Genomic DNA, 25237 nt, shown 5'->3' with positions numbered 1-25237 from the left:
GGAAGCTTCAGTGGCCCCCGGAAGCTTTGGCTTCATCTGATGAATTCAATATGGATAAATAAAAAGCAGCAGTCAAGCCTGCTATTTATGGTGTGCCCTTAGGCTGAGCTCAGTCACACTGCAAGAGCCTGATCCGAAAGCAAGGGGAGAAAAAAATCCAGACTGGGTCAGGCCCAGAATTGCTCTCACATACATTGGTACAAACCCTCATTAACTGAGAATGGAGTAATCAATTATCAAATTGATGCTGGTAAAATATGGAAAAATAGAACAAGGGATCAAGCAAGGGATCAAAGGGCACTTGTTGGTGCGGCCAGGAGGCCTTTCCACAGGAGAGTCACCTGTCTGCCCATTGCACAAATTTCGTCAGGGGAAACACCCTGTAATAACCCAGGCTCTCTTGCTGCCCTCCTTAACTGATCAGTCTTTGGTGCACAGGTGAAAATATCATGAGACCAGCCATAAGAGGAGTGCTTTCACAGCCAGCTCAGCTTGAGCCATCCCCTGGGGTACAGCTATCAGATCTTCACACGTAGAGCCTGCACCTCAGATAACCCATACCCTTTAAAAAAATACTGTCATTGAAATGTAATCCCTCATAACATGCAAAAAAATGAGGGGTAGAGGAAGGGGGAGGCATTGCACAGAGGGGGCAGATGGTGAGCAATGCCTATGAGGGAAGGCTGTCAGCCCAGCCAGGACCTTCTGGTTGTCAGACCAGACACCACTCCCAGTACTGCTGAACCACTGACTTTTTTTTGACAGACAACCCATAGATTACACATCTGAAAATACACTGTGTTCAGTTTATGCTTTGGGATTACAGTAATGATCCGCTCCAAGCTTCTTACAGCCGAAGACAAGCAACCAATGCACAGCAACACCTTCCAGAAGGAGTCTTGAGAACAAATCCATTGTGGATGCCACCTCATTTAATAGTCACTAAAAATCAAATCTTTCAAACAGTGTTTTTCCAAATGCTGATGGAAACGGGAAAATCAAAGTCTGTCTATACTCACAGATATGTGTTTGTAAATATTTACGTGTGCTAAAATGCATACCCTGTCTTGCATTCAAACACCAGAAAGCACAGCAAAGCAGATACTTCTTTTTTGGCCAATGCATATAAACTTTGATTAAGGATTCAACATACTGAATGGTTGACCAGAATGGCAACTGAATGTGGGTTTTTTCTAGCTTCTTTTTCTGTTAGAAAACTAAAAGCAAAGTGCATATTCAGTGTGTCTTTGACCTTGATGGGAATGCTACTTGAAGAATGACTGTATGGCTGTACCACTGATTTTATGGACTATTTTTGCAGTATGATGTGTATCATCACTACTTCTGCATTCAAGGACCCTTCTCTACTAAGTTCAGCCTGTGCAGACTGTATATCTTGAGCTCTCTCATCTTTTTCTGCCTCAATGACTTTGGAAAGGCACCAGTTTACCACATTATAATTAATTTTTCTAACCCTGCTTAAGCTCACTGCCTCTTTAGACATTGCCATCTCTCTTATTTTATCTGTCATTTATCCGGCAAATTGAAGTCAACATTCCTTTAAAAACTGAGCTTTCCTAAAACTGCCAATCTATTTGTGGGTTGGCTCTTTTAAAAAAGTATTATTATTTTGCATTCACATTAATGAATATTTCAAAATTAGATGCTCCAATTGCTGGATCAGGGCTGGTCTTCAAATAAGCAGCTTCCACTTTCATGGAGGGCAATGGAAAAACTGCTATTGATTTCAACAGTAGTAGGATCAAGTCCCAAATAAAACTGCATTTATTACGTTTGGCTCATTTCCTAGGATTACTTGGAACTTTGAAAGCTGTAATTCTTGATGTTGACAGCTCTCCCTCCCTCCCAGGGCAGTGTGGTTAAGCCAATCGATACATGATTAAAATAAACAGCCCCTTGATCAAACTCATGGCTTTAGTGCAAGTCTTTCTGATCTGGAGGAAAAAAAGCCTTTATGTCTCCCAGCCCTCAAGGCCCCACCAGTATCCAAGGTGCAGCTGACTTCACTTATTGTCCCTAATTCATATCCAAGTTCATTCTGCTTCATTGAACAAGATACCTACGATTTCTGAAAAACAATACCACTCCCTTTACTACACATACTGCCTCTCTTCCTCTTAAAAAGTGCCTCTAAAAAATCCCTGAACTACAGCTCACTGTTCTGTCTTTAATGGACTCCTCTTTTTCTGTATACTTTTCCCTGGGTTTGGGCTATTATTTAAACCCTAGAATCCATTTGTCCTTTCTTCTTTCTCAGCTTTTGCTCCAGCTTTCTCCATCTTCATTCTCACTTCTTCATCATTTCCTTTTCTTTCACTGTAATGCTTTTTTTAGTCTTCTAAGATTGACTGGAAAATCCGCTACTGAAAATTTTCTAGGAAGAAAATTAACTTCTTCATAAAGCTGAAGGCTACTCTGAAAGAAAAGCCCAGGGCTTAATGCAATTTCTTTTTCATCAGTTGTGGTCTGGACAAAAGATATCTTTTTTTCCTTACATGCTTTTTTTTCTTGCTGCTGTTTCCATTCATGCTCTTCAAATGCTTCAAATAGGCACCATGTCACAGCACTGAGCTGTTATAAAATTCTGCATCTTTGCTCAGATTTCAGCAGTAGAAAATCTGCAGTCACATAATACTCTAGATGCTCATTTTGTTCTACTTATTTGTGTCAAAGAACAAAGCAGTTACAACTAAACCCAGTACAGGAGGAAATGAAAAACTCCTTTTCCATTGTGTGGGGTGGAAAGGAGGAAAATGAATACCCACAAATTCCAATGGATTTCAGCTGAAACATGACCCTGACCCTAAACAGGGGCTGAAGCAAGGATAATTCTCCTCAGCCTCAGGGATGAAGCCTGATTCCCCATGGAGATGGCACAGAGCAGTCGTGGCAGTCAGTAGGGAAGAGCACGAGATGCAGTGAAGTAGAGGTCTGGCACACTGAGTCACACCGGTTATGACTCTGTCCTACTGAAATCCCCTGTGGGCACGGTGTCTCCTGTACCCCAGTGTGAAACCAAGCGTCCTGCCCGGAGAGCCAGGGTGTTCCTGCTCTGTCCCCTCCTCAGAGAAGCAAACCCAGGGGTTGCTTCTTGCAAAGACAACCAGGGGGAAGGACTGGGGGGTTGGCAGGGGCAGAGAGACTGAGGAAAAAACACTCATCCTTTGCACATTGTGTTGGTATCTCTGTGCAGGAGAACAACCAGTTCCTGGGTTTGTTCATGTGAAGCCAACTGCTGACCCAATTTTATGTCTCTGGGCATGCCAGCTCACAGCCTCCTGACTGGCAACAGGCTGGAAAGAAGCACCAGCTTCCCACTGCTATCCCTGCCTGCTCCCTCTGCTCTACCAGCTCACCCACTATGAAAGTGGAAAACCATTACTTTACTGGGTGACACCATCTCTTGAGGCCTTTATCCTTGTGAGAGGGCCCTTAACAAAATGCATTCTATCCATGTGGTGTAGCAAGCTAATGGATTTCCAAGCAAGATGGGAATTGTTGAAGAAGATTCAACAAGCTGCGCACATCCTCAACTTTTCAGCCTCCTTGTACCCTGAAGTTATACACCTTTTGACCAAGGGAACAAGCATTGTTGTATTTTGCTTTCAATTCTGAAGGTCTGCTTCTGAATGGATTGCAATTCTCTATCAAGCCCTGGTGTCAGTTAAGTCAGTTCTATTGCCACAAATAAACCCCATCAAATTCAATTAAGGGATGTCCTTCATCCTGCTATAAAAAAGGCAAACCCCCTAAAGCTCACAAAGCTTATGAACTCAGTCAGTGGTGTGCACTGTACCTATTGAATTTTTTGCATGTGATTAATAGTGTATTGATCCTGTGTGACACTTCTGCAAGGCACTTGCAACACATGATGTCAGACAGCAATTTCCACGCTACGATAATGAAGCACTGCCCCCGTGCAGGGAAGAGAAACAATAAAGTAGTCATTTAGTGAGGCAAATGTGCAATAAAACATAAGAATTCATTATTTCAAAGTAATTTTTTTCTTGGGATAAATCATTTCACCCTCATCTGTTTTTTCTTTCACACTAATTCTAAATTTAGCCCTAAATTAACTGAGTTTACCAATGCTAATGTTCAGGGCCTTCTCGCAATTGAGGAGTACTGTACTTTTTCATTATGTTTTCTAACTAAGTAAAAAACAGATGGATGTGTAAGACTACACATTTTTTGAAAAATAAGTACAATCTTCTATACCCAGCAATGACTTTGATCAGCTGTTGCCATACCTGCCTAGGCCACCTCCACACAAAGCCGGAGTTGTGTTTTTACTGCCTCTATCCATTCATCTTAAACAATAAGTGAGGACAGATTTTTATCCCACCTGTGGCAGCTGTACAAACATGTCATGCAGCACCTTTTTCCCAGAAATCTAGATCCCTACACCATCAGTGGAAGGGAACAATCCTTTCTTCTTCTTTGTTCTCGTGCCCCATCTGCCTAACACCTGATTTTTTTTTTTCTAGAATACATTAATGGAAGGAAGAGTTGTGCAACACAGCACCGTAGGTGGAAAGCAGCCAGCCAACCTGTACCAGGAAAACAGCTATTACACGCACGCGATCTGCAGTGTTAGTCCCATTACAGGGCTATAAAATCTGAGCAGGTTACAAAGCCCTGAGGGCTGGGCCATGAGCACTAAAACTTAATGGTGAGAGTGAGCTACTTTTGATTTTAGCCTTGACTTCTCCTCCATGCTGGCAGTAAATATCAGCAAAAATACGACTCAGTGACAGAAATGAGCTGTAATCATTTAAGAAGTGGAATGTCAACCCTTTGCTGATGAACCAGGGTATTCAGGTGACCGGGGTGCTCTGCCAGGGCACCTCTGCTCAAAGGCCTTCAGCCACAGAAATTTCCTAAGCAGCCTGAGGTTTAATTTACTATTGTTGTTTTCTTTCCTAAAAAAAAAAAAAAAAAAAAAAAAAAAAGGAACAAAAATTTAGCTGTCTAAAGTTTCGCACAGGAAATGAAATTGAAACCACTGACACGGCAGCGCAGCGCGGGCGGGTCTGCAGGAGACGTGCAGAAAGAAGAAGTAGCAAAGCTGATGAACAAGCTCAGGGAGCGCAAAACTCTGCAAAACAGGTTGGTGAAACACAGACTTTCACACACACAAAAAAGTGAAGCTCTGTAGACACTGTGATATTTATTTGCTCTCCTGCAGCTGGTGCCAGGTGCCGGTTTGCACGGCTGGACAATGGCACGTTTTGTTTAATCCCAGAACAGTCTTGGCTCTGTCTCCAGCTGCAGCCCCGTCCTCTCAATTTCTGTGGCTGCCCAGAGCCACTAGCTATGCTCCTGGAGGACATTTGAGAAGGAATGCTACTATGTCCTACAGGCCTTGCAATGGGCATTATTTAATTAAAAAAAGAAAATCACTAATTAGATCACTGCCCATCTGCTTTGAAGTTCTGAGTTGCAAATAGAACCTTTGGTACTGACCACTAAACCACCATGCTTTTAAATACCATGTGATTCAGACTGATTCTCAACCAGAGGTGTATTTTCAGTTCAGTTTTGCCATGGGTCTCTGACATTTGCTTTCACAGACTGAAAGCTGTGCTCATTTTTATGTCAAGAGATATGAAAACCAAACAGCGCCAGAACAAATACTCCACTTTTCCAAGGAAACTAACACATAAACCACTTCTGCATACCATGGTCTGCAAAGTGCAGAGCACACACCAAGCAGGAACAAAACCCTGGGCCCACACACTACTTGGACAAAAGCCTCACAGCATTCACTCTTGAATTGCTGCATCCAAAGGGAATTGTATTAGAGCAAAGGCTGACTCCAATAGAAGACATAAGTATCTGCAGTCCCACCTTCATACCAGGGTCAATCCCACAGGCTACAGGTACTTGTTTGCTTGTTTTTCTGTTGGCTTTTGCAGGTAAGCTTCCCCAAATACAGCACGACAATATGTGAACAGCCTGAGTATTTTTCTCCATCTCTTCTTACCTTTTCAAACAAATGCTAGCTGATGGTTTCATTGTAGGTTGCTTTTATAGTCCTGGCCTGATTAGTATAAGCTGAGCTTACTCCTGTAACCAGCTGAGGATTTTTCTTAGTGCAATGTCATCTTTGCGAACACACTTAAATAGGATACCAGTATAGCACATTAACTTTAGTATCTAAAGCTGCCTTCATCGTGAGTACAATTATTTTTCACTACTTGGTTATCTTATGCAAAAGTTAATAATGGACAGGTGGGAACTAGTTTGCAGTTCCACTATAAACAAACAGCTGAGATAGCAATAAAAACACTTCACATGCAAACTGATGATAGGATGTGAGAGACTTCCTTTGGTTGACTTGTCTGAATTTTTGGAGGTGACCTGTACAAGAGCTATATGAACTTGTGATAGCTTTACAGAAGGAAAAATCACCTAGGTGATTCAAAGTCAGATGTACTGCTTAAAGTTCCACATTTGGATACTATTTGCCTATGATATTTGACTTGTAACTATTGCTTGTGTACTGCACAAAGAGCAGAGGAGAAAGGAACTTCAGCCCTACTGAGCAATAGTATCTTCCATTACTATATTCCCTCTGCCTGGCACAAAAGCCTTTTCACACTTGAAAGGGCAGTACTCCGCATCATTTAAGCAGGATCTGTATTGGGTGAGAGTATTTCTGTGGTTACAGAAAAGGAGGGCACCAATGAAAGCAAGTCTATCCTGTTAAATCTTGATTTTAGAATTTTTAGAATCCTGCCTTGTCTAAAAGGGGACAACAAAAACTTTTGGTTGCTCATATTTAGTCTTTCTTCAATCCACTATGGTAGCCCCTTTATAAACTTTACTTTGATATAACCTGATGGGAAATTAGGTGTTTGCATAAGCAATATACTTCTTGTTGATAAAGTAGAGAGATGGAGAAAAAGCACCTTTTCTTGTCACACTTGAAAGAGAAACCCTATGAAATATTCTCATTTCTTTGTCCCACCAAGGGAGTTTTTGAAGGGGTTTTTTTTTGGCCCTAGAATAGCTACATCATTGTTAAAAATCCCCTAGGCTGATATAGTGAATCTGAGTGTGATCTTGCTTTCTCTCAGAACAATTAAAATAACATCATTCTGACAAAGGGCGTTTTTTGGCTGACATATGGGCTGACCATGAAAATTTGCTACCCGATGGAGCTCACAGATGCCCCCGTGCACGTCCCAGCTTTCTGGCAGGCAGCTGCAGGACTGGGAGGGCCTTGAGCTGAGGAGCAGATGCTCTGTGCAGCATTAACTCCCTCACGTGGTTACGGCTGCATGAGGAAACCAGCACGTAACGGCCCAGCGAGGGGAGCTGGTGACTCACTAAATCCTAAATACCCCAAAGCTCTCTTCAAGGCTGCTAGAGAATGAGACTGGTCACTGAAAAGGAAAAAAAGGGTGATATTTACTTTTAAATACTTATCATCCTGATATAATCATGCTTTAAACTCTTCAGCTGATAACTTCAGTTGGAACTTACTGAAGATTTGAAGAGAACTCAAGTGAAATCCTGTTACGAATTCCAAGTAATTTCACAGATACCCAAATTTCACCTCCTAATCTCATCTGAGGTCACCATTTACATCTTGATATTGTTCCCATGTAAGTACAACCTCTGTCAACTCACTGACCTTCAGGAGGTCACTCCTGTCCTATGCAGGTATGAATGAGAGTGATAATGACAGGGAGTGAGGAGTTAATGACATGCACAGCACTCTGGTTGAATCAGTACAGGAAGTGAGTATTAAACACAACCATAAAGTAATTCAGGTTAGAAGGGATTTCTGGAGGTCACATAGCCCAACCTCCTACTCAAAGAAGGGCCAATATCAAACTTGCTGATGGCCTTATCTGGTCAAGCTCTGGCCAAGAGTGGAGACCATACAATCCCTGTGCAACTCGTCCCACTGCTTCACTCTTCTCAGAATGAACATTTATTCCATATAAATATTCTGAATGTCTCTATTGGTCAAAGAAAGAAAATGAAGAGGAAAAGGGTGAGGAGGATTAATACAGAAGGACAAGATGATACCAAATGGAAGGCCCACTCTTCACTCTGCTGGTACTGCACACATACAATACAAGAATTTGGAAAGCAAAAGATACTGAGGGGTTGGGCGGTGAGTGACAAATGGGCAAGCTCCAGGTTAACTACAAAATAAGCAACAGTCCCTGGTGGCAGCATATTAGACAATACTCCTTTTATTGTCAGAGTAAAACATATTCCTTTAAGAAAACCAAACAAAAAGCTCTACTGAGTGCTTCAGTGCATGCCAAGCAATTATTGCTTTTCACAATGCGTCCTGTGACTCACTGTGCCACAATGAACTGGCATATGGTGCTCATTCAGGGTATATAACTCGCACATTAGCTCTGAAGAGCTAATAGTTACTTGGGCTCTCGTTAATTTTGGGGGTTTTTAATTTCCCCATGGCAATGCAATAAATGTCATGCTTATTATTGTATTACTATTATTTAAAAAAAAGTTTTTAGAGGCAGGCAAGTGTCATTAATGCCTCAAATCTCTCATATGCAATGAAAATCAATTCAGACAAACTCTGGCATGCGAAAGCACATAAATAATTGGTAAATACTACCTGTGGTCTTCTGGGTCCAGATTTGACTGATGCCAAGAGCAATCAACTCCTTTTTGGCTGCAAAGGATAGGAGGGCACTCAATACCTTGCAGAAGGCACTCAGTACCTGGCAAAAATCAAGCTTTCTGTGTGCCAGCTCCCCAGGAAAGAGCAAACCTTGAAGCACGTGCAACAGAAAAGGTTCTCTTCTCTTGCAAGAGAAGGCAATCTCCTAGAGAGACACAGAGCCAACTCCCTGTAGGGTATCAAATACTCTTCTGGGCTGGAAAGGGGGCACTTACGCTTAGAAAAGGAGACATAATATGTAACAAAGCTTCTCTCTTTGAGTGAGTCTGCCCAAGAGCAGTAGACTAGAAATACAGTTTTTATCATGAAGAAAACATCAGAGATGCTTAAACGCAGGGACTGAATCGTGGCAGAAGAAACTGTGTACAATTACAAGAAAATTCTTCTCCTGTAATCAAGATGCCCCAAATGAGCCCAGGCTGCACCACCACTTGTGAGTACAATCAAGAAAACATGGCTTCAAGAGTGCTAATGGGGCTTTCCACCATACCCAGATGATTTCATGGGTGTAATAATCCTGTAGAGGTAAGGTCTACTTAACACTTGTAAATGTTTGACAAAAGTACACTGAAGCCAGTGCTATTCATTAGCAAAAGCGGATCAGAAAGATGGAAGTGCCTAATTCAGATTTTGTCCATGTAGGGACTCAGAGCTACAGCAGAAGTGCAATGGGGTGGAAGCTCAGCAGGGCTGATTCCTGAAAGAGGGGGGCCTGACTTTTGACATAATTCACGTGATACAGCAACAGCAATGCAACTGGAATCAACAAGACTATGCTGGCATAAATCAGCTGAGAATTATATCCTGAATTTGTATGTCTTTGAGCTAATTTCACAGGTATCAAACAACATTAACGTCTCAAATCTGGCTTGGAAGGCAAAACATAAACACTTCAGCCTAAAGCTCTACTGCTCCTGATCCCCAAGGATGCAATTATTCCTTTGGTGTCTTCCTATATAGACCAAATGCAATGATTACCAATACAAATATTTTTCCCTGTGTTTTTGCTTTATAAAATATCAATTCGGACTGCGTCATCTCAGGTGTTTCTTTCAGCATTTAACACAATGGTGATGGAAGAATATGGTCATGACTTCACCATGAATGGTGATGGGGAATAATAAGGACCTGCTCTGCCTATTTCCTTGCCTTGAATCTCCTGAAATGTTCAGCTGAGTGGGAGATAGTTGAAATTTTGCCTGAACCAAGACTCCCAGCATTTGACCTGAACTTTTTTGTTACTGCTCCGTAGGTTCTTCGCTAATGGTAACAATGTATTCCCCATCTCCTCATAAATATCTTTGATTTATTAAAATACTTGTTGCATCTCACTCAGCTACCTTCCTCTAGGAATATATTTGAGAAAGGGCAAAAATACATAAAAGTTAAGTAGAGCTCAGGCCTTTTTCCAATCAAAAGTCATGTTCATCTCTGCAGAAATCTCAAAGTCTTTATTTCACCAAAGGAGATAAAACCAACCTTTAGATAATAACCACCTTCTCCTCAATGCAAAGACCCTCCTGCCAAAGAAGAAAATGCTGCCCTTGTCCAGATCCCAAATGTTCATTCTCTTGTTGACTAATTCATGACAGTGTTAGCTAGATTTTCATTATGGAATATTATTTGTAGCTTCTGTTTTCATGAAGGAGCCATAATAAACAAGTGAGATTTATGTTTCTTTTTAAATTGCTAGAAATAACTAGCATTGTTAAATTTAGACTCAGAAAAAATCGACTGATTTTTCTATTTTTTAAATAAATACAGAAGCTACAAAGCAATCTGCCACTGCCAGTCAGGCCTAGGTCAAAATAGTATCTATGCCTTATAGCAGCCAAAATGTATTTCAGATGAGGAAATAATTTAAGTTCTCCAAACAATCTTTTAGAAGTAAATGATGGTTGTGCTGAATGAAATGTTTTAACAACTGCACTGTGTACTATTTTTCTCCGGCCCAAATGCAGACAGAACTTTATTTTATTCCTTTTCTGGTCTGTACACCTGTACAAATGGGTACCCTGGATTTGAATCACACTGGTGAGCTCAATGGAAAGCAGGATCAATACCAAGACTCAGATCCAGACCAGAATTTTGCAGCTGCTTCCTACCTTGATTTATGCTGCATCTAAAAGCCCTAATCCACTTCAGACATTCATATACCAAACTCGGAGCTTGTGGTTTGCCCTCATCTCTGCATCATTTACTTTTTCCACTCATTGCCCCTCAAAACCACAGCTTGCTGTATTGACAGTCCAGACACTTACTCAGAACAAGTAAACACAGTGCCCTCTCCAATCCAATTTGGTTGTTTCACAGCTGGTGCTGCACTTCAGAGCCTGATCCAACAAACCTGCTTCATGACAGCACCGAACAAAACATCCTCTAAGATTTCCACTCTAATTGGGGGTTGGTTGGTTGGTTGGTTGGGCAGTTCTGTGACTCATCACCCTTACAGTATTTTTCTTGGTGCAGGTACCATCACCTGAGCGGTTCAGGTTTCCTCAGTGCAGTGGGAAAGACAAGATGAAATCCCAGGGGCCAGGACAGAACCTTAACAGCTCTACAAAAGAGGTCTAATGTCCAGCAGATGTTCAGCTGACCACAGCCCCAGGAGAGGTGAGGAAAGGATGATCTGCTGTGGGAAAGACCACATCATGCCATGCATAGAAGATGTAAAAACCACAATATTCTTATTGTATAATGAGGAAATATACAAAATGAGGACAAAGGAGGAGGCTAAACCTGCCAGTTATGAACTTTTTTAACTAGACAGAGGAAAGTCAGGGAAGATATACAAATAAGAATGATGAAGCTGGGAAAAGAATCTGGACTAACATGCAAAAAGACAGCTGCTATAGGTATCAAAATATTAAAAATTTAAGTGCTTTTCTCTACATATGGTAAAATAGTAACAACTTCCATGTAAATGATAAAATTCCAGGGCATTGAAATAAATAATGGCATACTGTTTCAAAATATTCCTGGATAAAATAAGTGACATGCAATGGGATGGGGATTTAGTATTAGGAAGTATAAAGCCCAACATCCCAGGAGAGCAGTAACATTGCCTGAGGAGCAGCTAGCAAAGCCATGTATCCCAGAGGAACCTAAAGGTGATTGCAGGTAAGATTAGCCAAGTAATAGAGTTTCTCTGTGTGATGCTTCTGAGTGATGCAGAAGGGTAAAAAGGCTAAGTTACTTCTGGATGTGGACAAGGGAAGGGATGATACAGAAATCTAAAGCACAATGCTATGCCAAAACAGCCACAGTGAACAAATTATGAGTTGTTCAAGTCTCTGCAGAATAGAAAGGAGAAAGAGAAATTAAAGGAAATACAAATAAGGACAACAAAAGTGATCCAAGGAGAGAGTAAGAGAGCTAAAATTAATATGTTCTATAAATGAGAAGACTCCTGGGCTGAGATCCAGCTATAAATACCTTCCAGGTACTGTGTGTAGAGGAAGGTAATTAATCTAGCTCAGAAGATAGTAGGACAAGAAGGAATTGCTTGAATTTAGGAACGGAAAATTTCAGGATATATAAGAAGAAAAAGTTGTTTGAAGAGACACATCTGCTCAACAAGGCAGATTGTCAAAGTGAGAGCTAAGGCACACTTATATATGCAGTCCAGAACAGAGTGTATAAGGATAGGGCACCGGGAAACTTTGCCATCCCAACTTTCTACTGTCCAAAAAGATTACCATGGTCCAACTTCCTGATCTTTTAGTTGGGTTCTTCTATGGGTTATCTTCAAGACTGCTTCTCTATTTAAAAAAAATCCCAAAACAGCACTCAACCTATACATCCACGTAGTGACAATACATCTCCACCAGAGCTCAGAGCTGGGGGTGTGCAGCACTCCAAGGTGCATGGCAAACCTCTCTGCCTCTCTTCTGGCTATGCAGTGGTGTGAATGAGGTGAGTCTGTTGGGTGCTGGGCATGAGAGTGTCAGCAAGAACAAAAACACTGACCCAGACCTCAGATTATTCTGAGTATCTCAACACTGAGGTCAAAGGCCAAAGTGAAAACTACCTCTTGTGATACTTGTGGTCTTCCTCAGCCTTGTGTTAAGACATCCTGCACAGAAGCTTTCAATGTCACTGCATAAAATATGTACTTTGATTAGCTGAAAACCAAATGTTTAGAAACTAACGCTAGCAGTGTTTAACAACTCTTGGAAGCTCTAAATATAAAATAAAAAAGAATATAAAATCAAATCCCCAAAACATTTGCAACAGACCTTACCATTTTCAATGACAAACGGGTACACACAAATGTGAAGAATATAAAACCCAAGTACCCTTAATACCCTCCCTTAAACAAATCCCATCCCAACTGCACTCACCAATCGGGACTTCTGTCCCCTCCTCAATGTAGATGGGCAGTGGTGATTCCTCCATAGGATGAGGCACTGATGGAAAGTAATGAATTGTGGTAGTATTTGTCGCAAAGTGACTAAAATAAGATGGTCCCTCTCTTATTACAACTATGTATGGCTGGTTACTATCATAAAGAACCCCTTCTCAAAGTGGTCACCTCCTGTCACATAGACTGGCCCAAGTCATGGTATGAGGGGTTTTTCCCCACAGAGCATTCACTGCCACAGGAGTCAACTCTCAAGATGGGGGCCTGGGAGAGATCCCTGTCCTGGATGCTTCACCATCCTGCCATTTCACTATAACCTCAATACTCCCATCCCTGGAGCTTAATTCTTTTGGAAACTCACATCATTGAAAAAGCCAAGGGAAGCCAATGCACAGACAGGCACAAACAGAGTTATCGAGTCAAAGTCATAATATTTCATGCACAGAACCAGAGGAGAGAGGCTCTGATGCTCAAAGCTTGTCATTAGCTGTTGAAAAGCCACAGCAGGTGGTGGAAGACTGCACTGCAAATGGCCTCTGGACCACTAACTTCTCATTACTCATTTCAGAGTGTATGTATTGGACTTAGGAATTTTCTTTGGAATACTGCAATCTCCAAGCAAAACTCTCCAGATCTGCACTGTGTGGTTATTCTGCAGTTTCCAGACACTGTACAGTCACTGCTGTAGGGTTCATCTGTTTGTGTTCTTCTTTTTTTGGGAGCTTCTTCCCTTAAAGGGGTTTTTGCTTCACCATTTCCCCTTTATAATCTCCGGGAAGAATATGCTTCACAGGATTTTTAAGAGATTTGAATTTCCCATTCTAGAACTAAATAATAATGAGCTACAAATGTTGAAAATGTTCATACTCAAAAACCTCCTGGGTTTGTTTTTTTTTTCCTGTTACCTTTTTAAAATGATGAGATACCTTCTCAAAGATGCAAACACTTAACCTAGTCTGCGCCAGGATTCCCAGCAGCAAGAAAGGAGGATTCTTTAATCCTTTGTGGGGTATCCTTCACTTAGTACTGGATTTTTTGATTTGGGTTTTTTTTTTTTTGGGTTTTTTTTTTTTTTTTTTTTTTGAAAGATTGTCTTTTATCCATAAAACCAGCCAAAGAACACTTGTGGTTTAAAGCTATTAAATAAGGCATCTAACGACCATTTCTGCTACCAACACAACCAGAACAAAGAGTATTTTCAACAGATGCTTGACTAGCAACAGGCATAATATGAACCCCACGCTGGTGTTCTGCAGGATGCAAAGGGCTGCCAGCTCCTGCCTTTCCGTCAGCCCACCCCTCGCTCACAGGAAAGATGAAGGGAAGCACAGGGGAGAGGAAGAGCAGAACACGGTTGCCTACAGAACTACTGTACAAGCCACAGAAATCATGGTCTACCGGAACGCCTTGCGCAAGCCACTTTTATCTAGAAGCTGAACTAACATTCCAGCTCAACAATAGCAAAAAAACATTTGTTACCACACGGCATTTTGCTACATATTAACTAGCAAGTTGCTACGCAAGCCTAATGGAGTGCCGCAATTCCGAGATACATGTTGTTAAAAAAATAAAAATTGACTTATGGGAAATCAGCCTGAGGTGAGTGCTCGTGGGCTTGCCATGCCACTGGACACAGTACATGCTTGGAAGTTATGCAAAGCGGGCCCTGCATTGGGAACAATGCAGTCATTTTCCTTGCTAAGCTAATTTTGCATAAAGGCAATGAGAGTCTTCATCTATGCAGCCCCATAAAACATTTAATCAGATTTATTTACTAGGAAGAAATACCAGAGTAAAGCTTTCTATACTAGTCAACAGTTTTCAAGGCTGAGATCTGTGGAAAAAAAAACCAAAACAGGTCGCTAGATAGTGTGGAAAAAAAGTGTTGTGTTTTTATGACATGCAGCTTTCTCAGTCCCACGAAGAATACTTTAACAGGCTCCTCCAGACCAAGAGCCAGGCTGGAGCCAAATGCTTTCACAAAACATTTGCAACAGTATGCACCAAAGGCTGGTGGCATCTGCTTACTTTAATGGGCATCGCCATAGGTTGTAGAGAAGGCCTGAAATACCTACAGGCTTTTTGAGGCCAGGTACATGTACAGACACTTTCTCTTACCCATACATACACATGCACACACTTGCACACAACAAATGGCTCAATGGGCAGAACTTGGATTCTGTAGGATCCAAGGCAGAAAAGCTGACTTTGTCACAGCATTTGGGGATCAAGGACTCCAGGGTGCTAAATCAAGCTCTCACTTATGTGTCTCCTCTGCTTTGGGCAAACCATTTTAACATTATCCTTCCAGGATTTACACACCAACTTTATGGGCATGCTGCTTAAATGTCTGCAAAGTGCTCTGCAACGCTTTCTGAATTCTGTGGTGATACACACAGAAGAACTGCACAGACAGATTTAAGGTATCAGTTGCTGACCATTATTGCTGTATAACTACAGCTTATTTTTACATGCTCTATAGTTGGTTTCTACAAACAGATGGTAAGTGTTCAGTATTTGAATGTTTTAATGAGCTTTTTAAGCCTTTATGTAATTTCATAAACAAGCGTAAATAACACTTACATGAAGAAGAGTCTCTGCTGAATGTATTTTCTTTTCCTGTTTGGAAAAATAAAAGAGAAAAAGAAAAGGGAAAAATATTTTAAAGGAAAAAAACAGATCCAGCAAAATAAGTCAGACATGTTTCAATGCTATAATGTACTGCATCTTCTTAATTTCATCAGTAAAAACTCTGATTTGAAGAACACCAAGAGACAGAATGTAGTACCAATGCCAAAACAGCAGATCTTTTCTCGTGTGTTTCATCCTATGTAGAATATCATAGGAGATATGACTATATGCCTCTAAATAGCAGGACAATTCACTGCAGCAGTGAAATAAAATACAAATGCCATGTGGTCTGGTTCAAAAAATGGAAAAATAGAAGAACTTTTAGCTACATTCCAGCTCAGAGATAACCCCGTGGCTCAGTGTATGGGTTTTTCTTCTACCTACGGACATGGGACTTACACCAGCATCATGAAGCAAGGCCCCCCTGGTGCATTTTGGCACAGCAGGGTTGTTTTTCCATACCAGTGCTCAAGCACTGACTGCATTCAAGCCCAGGTTGGGCAGCCATGGCAATGAAGGTGTCTTTTGAGTCTGTGACAATTCTGAGTGACAGAGAACCACAACAGGAAACCCAGTAACTGCTAAAATGAGGAACCTTCCCAACAGCTGCCTCCTGCGGCCATGGCACTGCCACACACCCAAAGCTTGCTGGCATTTGATTCACGCTCCCACCAGCTGAGCTGCTGGGTTCAGTGGATGCTCTTGGAACAGGGTTTAGGGCTGGCACTAAATGGCTTTTTTGCTGGTGTAAATCTGAATGCTTTGAAAAAAAAAAAAAAGAGACTAATAGAAATGCCTAACAGAAGATGCCGTAGGACACCAGCCATGGTATCAGAGTCATGGAGTGGCAGCACAGGAGCTCTTCCAACAGCAGGTTTTTGGGGAAAAAAGGACAGTGAAGAGTGGCATGTTCAATTAATTTCTACTGTATTACCTTGTATCAATATTAGCTACTATGTAAGCAATTTAAAGGGTTTTTCCTGAAGTTTACATGCCTTGGGATGATACTCAGCTTACACAAATCAATTAAATCCACGGCACTACAACAGCTGAGGGTTCAATTAAATAAGCATGTATGGAAGAAATTCAACAAATATTAAATCACTGCATTTTCATCCTCATGCTTTTCTCCCAAGGGCCAAGGACACAATCCTGCACACGCTCCCCCAGAGTGCCATTAGAATAAATTTTAGTTCTATGTGTAGAGCTCTTACTGGAGTAGACACAGGATTACTTTTTAAAAAAATAACACTGATCCATTCTGGTCATGTAAATTAAGTTAGCGATGAAAAGAAGTCGAAGGCACTAATCTGACTGGGTAATCTAGTCAAAGCTTCACTTCTTAAATGCTCTACAATTTATTCATATGACCAATCAAATAAACATTACTTACAAAAGGCTGCAACTGCCATGGCTTTCCTATCCATTTTTCAGTTTTTTAATATGGTTAAATTTAAAGGAAACTTATCAGCATAATCTTTTCAGAGTTGTTTGCCAGCATGATTAAAACCCCAGGTAGGACACCACTGCAGAGACTCTCCTCATTGGTGGAACTGGCAGAACTGCCACTGGGGCATTGGTGCTAAGTTGTCCCACTGCCCTCTGGGACAAAAATATGGGGCATTGGAAAACATGGAAGGGGCAAAATTAAAATAATAGGGGGTCCTGCTTGATGAGCATTGATGAAAATCCTAGGAATATCACTGTCTGGAAAGTGCCCAAGAGTCTCTTTGGAAACATCCAGCCCATAGGACCTGGCTGGAAGCCACGAAGATACACTAAGAGTATTGATTAAAAAAAAAAACCTCACTGAAATATTAGCAATAATTAGCTGTATGACAAGATCCTCACCAAGGCTTTACAAACAGAACATGGGAGGTTTCCCAAGCACTCTGCAGCAAGAGCAAGCCAACCTAAAGTGTCTTCCTAGTTTTCCAGGGCAATGTGGCATGTCTTTTCTGCCAGCATTTCACAGTGACTGAAGCCTTCTGACACTGCCCCAACTTTTCACCTCTGACATGAAAGCTCCAGGCAACCCACCCAAAAGCTCCACATTTGAAACTACCAGTGAAGAGCTGTATACCAAATTTTGTTCCTGGTTACAGCAAAAGAAAATAAAACAGAACTCGGCAGCATTTGAATGATTCCAAATTTCTATCAGATTCCAGACCAAGATTCCTTAAGCAAACAAACCAAACACCCCAGGATTTGGATGCAGCACCCCCAAGCACACATCAACCTTCTTGGGGCCTACAGATATCACAGTGCCACCTGTGACCTGCTGCTTTTTTGCCAAGTATGACACAAAATAACCCTCAGAGTGGCCGGTGAAACCAGCAGGTTAATAAATGACAGCAAGAAGCGGCCTTTCCTCTCTGGGCCGAGGGGTCGGGGTCCCCCGGGCAGCAGCAGAAAGGGGAAAGGTGTCTGCCGCCCTCCAGTGGGAGCTGCCTCAGTGCACCGAGGCGGGAGAGGTGGGAAGGGACAGAGGTGAAAGGCAAATGAAGAGAAATAAGACAAAAAAGGAACATGCAAAGCAGATAAGAGACAGTTGAAGGGGAAACACGAAGATACTATCTGAGAAAGTACCAAAAATAAAATTTCCAATGTAAGTTTAACCAGGGCAACACAGACATCCTCCTTCAACACTTGTGCTTCAGACTCAACTTGCTCCTGGTGAGCGACACTGTCATCGTCATGCTGCTGGCTGCCTCAGCTGCTCACATATTTTGCTTAAAAAAACTCCAATAACCTTCAAGGAAACCTTTCCATAACACTTGTGGCAAAGGTAGGCAATGCCAGAAAGCAGTCAGCTCGGCTGAACGCAGACCCAGAGGTAAGCACCCGGCTGTCAACAACCATCAGAGCTCTCACCAAAGCCTCTCCCATCTAAATTCCACAGCAGCAGGTTTTAATGGACTGATTTACCCTCAAACCTAAAGCCATAAAATCTAAACCGGTAGCAACTGTCATCTGAGCCCTGAATTACACAGCTGATGACATGTGTCTCCGTCAGGGCTGCCTCACTGTTTTGCTAGTCCAAAACTCAAAACATTTTCACATGCAAGCTATTAAAAAAAAAAAAAAAAAAAAAAAAAAAAAAAAGCAGATACCAAAATAGCCCTATCAACGTAACCAGCTCCTCTCGGCACATTTTCTTAATGCCTTTCCCAATACGGTTAAAAAACATGGGACCTAATCAAAAACCTCCATCTTTACACCTTGGCACAAACTGTGCTGGAATAAGTGTGGGGTTGTATTTCTTCATGTTTATCTGGATCCTCTCCCACTACTTTTTCCCTTTTTTATTTTTATCCGCGCTTCCCTTTAAACATAGCTCTTATTAAACAGCAGAAATCAGCTTTTACAATTTCTAAATACCAAGTTTTGCCACTCTTGGAGCTGCCTAAGGACAACGCAGCTTGCCTTCAGCATCATAAATAACACATACTCTGCACATTTCTTCGCCTGGGTGAAATAAATTCTCCCATGTTCTTATATGGAAACCTTGTGAGTCCTCCCACATACCTCCTGCTATAATAACAGGCAGCAATGGGCATTCATTATCTTAAAGCTAACGCGTGAATTTTGGATCCACGTTACCCCCAGACGAACCCAGAATTATCACCCCTCTGCACCACACTGAGCTTGGTAACCTGCCCTGTGTAGTCCCTGTGTTTTATTTCCAAGCCCCATCACTACTTTGATTTTAGCATGCCAAGAACACGCAAAATAAAAGGAAAATGAAGGAAATAAAAAGAAGAATGAGGGAAATAACAAGCAAGCAGCAGCAGCAGCGGTATTACCCACCAGGTAGGCCCATTAGCATCAGATGTAGCATTGCCTGTACCAGTCTCTTCACTCGAGGTTAGCGCACGACAGACAGAGAAAGCACAGCGGGGAGGGGTGGGGAGAAAAAAAATGGGCAAAAATAGCTGGGGAGCGAAACGTGCGCCGTCGATGTGCTGGAGGGCCGCCAATGGGGAATGGCTGAGAATGTTATCGCCAAAAAAAGTTAAGGTGTGGGGGAGTGTGGGGTAAATAACCTCTGGGGAGGAAAAACACCGGTAATGCGAGGGCTGGGGAGGAGAGGGATTTAAGGAGAAGGATGAATTAATAAATAAATGGAAGGGGGGAAGGGAAAGCGAGCCCGGGGGCACCCCGAGTCGAGGCGGACAAAGGGAGGACGATGCCGCCGCCACCGGCCCGGCTCGGTTCGGCTCCGCTGGGCGCGGAGCGGCCACCCCTTTGTTCGCCGCGGCAGCGAGGGGCGATCCGCGCCGCTCCGCTCCGCGCCGGCCCCGCCACCGCCACCGCCACCACCGCAGGGGCAGCAGTAGCGGCGGCGGCAGAGGCGGCGGCAGCGGCGGCAGCCCCACCGCCCGCCCGCCCTCCCGCCCGGGAGGTGCCGGTGGTACCTGTGTCCGCTGGCCGCGGTGCCTGCGCGCCGCTGCGCCCCTGCGGCGCGTCCGGCGGAGCGGTGCGGCGCGACTAGCAGCGCCGAGCAGGAGGAAACGGTAATTTATAAGCGCTTTCTTCCTGACCTCTCGTGTCTGTTGTCTAATGAGGGAGCTTTGAGCATCACCCATCCTGCTGAGTGGAAAAACACCGGCACGGCCTCTTCTTTGCTGGGGAGGGGGGAGCCTAAAGGAAGGGGTGTGGGGGAGGAGGGGCCATGCCGCAGACACGGCGGCGGAGCCCGGGCTGGCAGGCGGCCGCGGGCCGGCGGGGAGGGGCGGGCGGGTGCGGGGCAGCGGCCGTCGCCTCGGGGGGGCCGCCCCGGGCCGCCCGCCCTTCCCCGGGCCCGCCGCGGGCAGCGGGAGCGGCAGCGGGGCCGCCCCGAGCCGGCCCGAGGGACCCGGCCCGCGTCCCGCGGCTGCCGCGGCGGGCAGGAAGCGCAGCGAGGGCTCCCTGCCGCTGATCTCGTCTCGGTATTTTTCATTTTCATACATTTCGTACATTTTTTTAGTCGTTATTTTATATCTTTACACAAAGAGTGCCCGTCTCACCGAAGAAGCATCCCACGGCGCTGTCACCGCTGCTGCCCTTCCCCGCGCCTGGGCTCTGGCTCTGCTCCTCCGCGGCCACTTTTCTCCCCGGCCCCCCGGGGGCCTGGACTCCCCGATACCGCTCTGCCAGGCTTTGGGGACAGGTTTGGTCCCGCAGCCGTCTGCTGCTGGAGGAGGCTACACGGGAGTGTGGGCTGGCAGGTGCCTGGGAGGCTGGGATATCCCTGCTCTGCCCTGCCGCCTCCCAAGAGCGCGATCCCCGGCACCGGAAAGTCCCCGTCGCAGCTGGAGAACAAAGTACGACCAGGGCGACCGGCGGGGAAAATGAGCAGGGCAACGTTTTGTTTTGCGTCGGGTTTCGCAGAACCGAAAGCCGGTCCTCTTCCCCTGCAGGCGAACGGGTATATATGATTGTAACATGCCCTTGCTCTCCTACCTGCATCCCCTCTGGTTCGCTTAAAGAAAGGGTAAAGCAGCAGACAGGGTCGCGAGGCATTTTCAGATAACCCCCGCTGAAGACTAAGTAAGATCCTCTGTACTGCAAAGTCCCATGTGTGGTGTGGGAGTACAGTTGTGGTGAAAAGGAGACTTTGGGCCATCTGTGTTTCACAGAAGTCCCGCAGTGCAAACCTTGCAGCTGGGAACAACAGGGATGGACCAAAGGAGAGTGAGTAGTGCCCACACCTCTGCTCTCTAGGTTTTCCCAGATGCAAGAGGCTACCTTTCTACATCATGAACTAGGACAGCAGTTACTGGGGCACCACCTCTGGAGCCCAGCACCTATGCAATAGGCTGTTGGGGGGATCAATTCCATCACAGCAGCCTCCAGGGAGGTCTCAAAAAGGCTGATTTCCTTAGCTGGTCCTTGCAAAAGCTGCACCATTCTGCACACTTTTTGATGGCAATACAGGATGCCAAAAACACTGTGCCACAGTCACACATGAGGTTTTCACTTACTCCAGTGCATTCTGTGATTTTCAGTATCCGAGCTGATTTGGAACATGAGTAGGTTTTTAGCAGAAAATCATATAGAGATATAAGATATACACAGCTAATTGATGACATATCTCCACCGAACAGCCTCGTTTAAACTCATAACAATGCAGTCCATGCTGCCACCTACGTCCTCTGATTCAGGTTTCTTGTGTACTGCAACTTTGATTCATAGGCATCCTTTGCAGAAGGCAGCTCACATTTTGTGAGGCTCCACGAGGGACCACAAACAGGCGGCTCTGGCTGCACTAGGGAATGAAGCAAAATGTTTCTCACCGGTTCAGTCACTTATTTGGTTGCACTTGTTTGGTGAGGATGCCTAGATGCAGATTAGGAACCAGCAGTCACATCAGTGAAATGTAAGTAGTGGCTGGAGCCTTGTCTGTGTGAAGGATCCTGCCAGCACAGCTGTACCAGTGACAGCAGTGGAATATTTTGCACTAGTTCTCTAGAGGAATCAAAGTCTGTATTTTGTCTCTGGCTCTCTCTTCTTCTGTTGCTCCTCACTCATTAAAAGTCAGCCATGCAAAGCACATGGTTGCTCTCTGTGTTTAAAAAAAAAAAGTTTGGGGTAAAAGACCAACAGCCAAAGCTGTTTTGAAGTCAGAGGCATGTAAACAGTACCTGGAAATAATAATAATAATAATAATAATAATAATAATAATAATAATAATAATATAATTCCTTTTATGTTGTAAATATGCACATTTCTATCTGCTATTTCATTATGAGACAGCACAACTTCTGAGAATGTGCCTGATGGATATTTGGGGGAACTCTGCCTTCAGCTGCAGCAGCATACGGCAGCACTAACCCTTCTGGCTTCTCCACTCTCTCATGTAACTGAAATCACAAGTTAGAGCCCAAATTACAAAGCATAAGCATGTGTATAATATTAAGCATACAAATGGTGCCTGAAATTACTATCCTTTTCATGTAGGTCTATTTTTAATCTATTAGAATTTTTGCTTCTGCAGGTTTATTGATTTCAGTGTCTGCTCATGAAGTTCATAATGCAATCAAGCCTAACCCCTTAAAAACCCCACTGGGAAGACATTAAACCAAACTTAACTAAGGCCAAAATCACTCTGGCTACAGGTAGGTGAGTTCAAATGACTTTTATACCCCGAATGTATCCTGTATCAAGATGCTATAGCAAGCAGAACACTGTGACTGCTTTGGCAACCAGTCAGAGTGGCAGGTTTTTGCACCCCAGCCCAAGGCACAGGTTCGCCATCACCTTCCTTCGAGTTTTCTCTTTCTGAGAGACTATTTTTGCCACTACCATGCTGATCTTCTTGCTGGAGTTCTAAGGTGTTGCATGCTGATACAGCGAGTGCCTCTTGTATCTGTTTAATCCGATAACATAACTCTTTTTTAATCTCCACGTCTGGGTCACAGGGTTTAAAAAAGACACTAGGCCAAATCCCCAGCTTGGCTACAACGTGTGGAAATCTACTGTGATGACACGAAAGTCAGGAGAGAGTCACTGTATTTGCACCTGGGTAAAGAGGTCTTGAGGGGCAGGGATTTGAGTGCCAGATTTTCAGATGGATGCATATTAACCCAAGAGTATGGCAGAGCTAATTCAGGTTTCCATATGGTGAGGTGGAGGGAGGGATATTACATGAGGGCCTAAAATATGCTTGTCAGCAAATTCTCATTAGTTTTTAAATGGTAACTGATTTAATATTTCTTCATTTTTAAGGAGAAGCCTTGTTCTCATTGTTTGGCTGGTAAAAGGAACATGATGTTTCATGGACTCAGGACCAAGATGGGGTGTGGACAAAGAGGAGATTTAGCAGGGATTGGAAAGATTTTACAAATAAACATTAAAATTTTAAAAAAGCAAAGTTCATCCAGACACAAAGTCCATCAGAAATGTAAGAGAAAAATGGACAGCACTGTCTGTAAAGGATTGTGTAAGCAAGAATGGCAAAAAGATGGTCTGAGTAAGCTCATTGCATTAATGATTTTCTATACATGAATTTCCTATATGAAGTTGTATGGGGTCAGTCTTTGGAGTTCCCCTGTATAGCAGAGGATCCTGAACCTGAAAAAGGGAAGCAGATTTTGTAAGGGATTTGCATATCATGGAGTGACTCTGGATTGCAGATTTTAAGCATTACTAGATTGGGGAATAAATTGTTGCTATTGCTGTTACATACCAGGATATCTCACTAATCCATGCAATCCACTAAGTTGCTGTAGTTTTAGTCTGTGTTTATTTTAGATGAAATCATGGCCTGGACAGTTAATTTTTCTTAGTTTATCCATATAAATCATACATAAATAAGGTATCAAACAGAAATCAAAACATGACCTGTGTTTTTGGTACACTCCCCATCATGTGAATTTGCCAGTCATAGAACCCTGCCCCTGGTTTAAAAATCAAACACAAAGGCAATGAAAAACCACAGGTCTTCTTGAAAAGTAGCCAGTTGCCATTAAATTCACTTGCTTTAATGCTCTGGGTGGCCTACTTTGCTTATATTTGAAGCTTCCTAGCCATTATGGGATTGCATGCACTGGTCCTGTCCTTACATCAAGCTAATTACAAATGAACTTGAGGCACTTAGCCAGGCTGAGAGGCTGGAGCTGGTCGTTTCTGAGCACTGGTTGAGTTTGGAAATGCCTGTTGCTTTCCAGGGGCTGATTCCTAAAGTGAGGGGCAAACACAGAGGAACCAAACAGCCTGGAACCAAAGTGGTCATACTCTTCTCTGAAAAAAGTGAGTGTCTCAAGTTAACTAACAGTCAGCTCCCTGGAAATAAAAACCTCTCATATATCCAGAGGTTTTCACTGGGATTTTCAAGATCTCCTGAGCAATTTAAAATCCTTGAAAGGAATGCACTATAGAGTGAAAAATATAAGTATTATTAAAGAATGCCTCTGAAATGAAAGCCAGCCAGTTTCATAAAAATGAGCTAAAAGAGCAATAACAGGTACTCCTGCTGTATGCTGTATGAATTGTATGTTTTGCATTTTGAAAGTCACTCTAAAACAAGGGTATTTTTCTTCACTATTGCTGTTGGGAGGAATAGTAGAAGAACTATGCATAAATGAGATTAAAATAATCTAATTAAAAAATAAACAATGTGCTTCCATCTTCAATTCACATCTAGTCATTTGGGATCTAACTTAAAAAAAGAAAAAGTAAAAAATTCAGAATTTCAGACAGGATTTTGAAAGACAACTGTTTCCCTTTAAGATTAATGATAATCATACTTGTGTGTTCAAGGGAGAATAGATCCAGTGTTATGTAACAGGATAAAGAAACAAAATCCTTTTTCCTTAAATTAAAATAACCAGTATGTGTGTGAATCACTGAAAATTCAGGAAACCCATTTTCTTTCACAATTGCATTCCACATTCTAAAATTGAGACGTCTTCTAATTTTTAAACAGAATCACAATAATTAAAGACAAAAAAGATTTGTTTGTTGCATTTGACCACACTTTGCCAATAGAGGGTTGTTCCCTAGAGAAAATTCTGTGGCACTTGCCCTATTCAAAAATCCAAATATGTGCTCATCTTTATATTTTA

The 25237-nt window shown here is 42.9% G+C and overlaps 1 protein-coding gene and 1 long non-coding RNA gene across 14 annotated transcripts in view; one reads left to right on the top strand and one right to left on the bottom strand.

The window, feature by feature from the left end:
* Positions 1–20756, bottom strand: part of SLC6A6 (solute carrier family 6 member 6) — a gene marked incomplete at its 3' end in the record, with an annotated part of 57951 nt that extends 37195 nt beyond the window's left edge. Inside the window, exons 1-3 of one of the 6 annotated variants that reach the window (XM_083869225.1) lie at positions 15642–15677; positions 13039–13104; positions 8630–8686 (exon numbers count right to left, since the gene is read on the bottom strand). In XM_083869225.1, the coding sequence (XP_083725351.1) occupies positions 8630–8686; positions 13039–13093 (112 nt within the window). In that variant the 5' untranslated portion in view covers positions 13094–13104; positions 15642–15677. Of the gene's footprint in view, positions 1–8629; positions 8687–13038; positions 13105–15641; positions 15678–19499; positions 19773–20107; positions 20320–20698 lie in introns of those variants that run through there. The other 5 variants (XM_083869223.1, XM_083869222.1, XM_083869221.1 and 2 more) reach the window with 5 other exon arrangements.
* On the top strand, positions 20145–24805 carry LOC310913649. 8 transcript variants are annotated; one of them, XR_014590855.1, is made up of 5 exons: positions 20145–20206; positions 21880–22050; positions 22669–22789; positions 23400–23643; positions 24341–24805. It is a non-coding gene; the product is annotated as an uncharacterized lncRNA (long non-coding RNA). The 8 variants fall into 8 exon arrangements; XR_014590856.1 differs by lacking the exon at positions 20145–20206 and adding an exon at positions 20549–20620; XR_014590857.1 differs by lacking the exon at positions 20145–20206 and adding an exon at positions 20919–20995.
* Positions 24806–25237: the final 432 nt, after the last annotated feature.

The sequence above is a fragment of the Zosterops lateralis genome, assembly GCF_965231275.1.
Source record: "Zosterops lateralis genome assembly, chromosome: 11".
In the NCBI taxonomy this organism is placed as follows: domain Eukaryota; kingdom Metazoa; phylum Chordata; class Aves; order Passeriformes; family Zosteropidae; genus Zosterops; species Zosterops lateralis.
The sequence above is the reverse complement of the archived record's forward strand: the minus strand, read 5'-3'. Positions and strand labels throughout refer to the sequence as shown.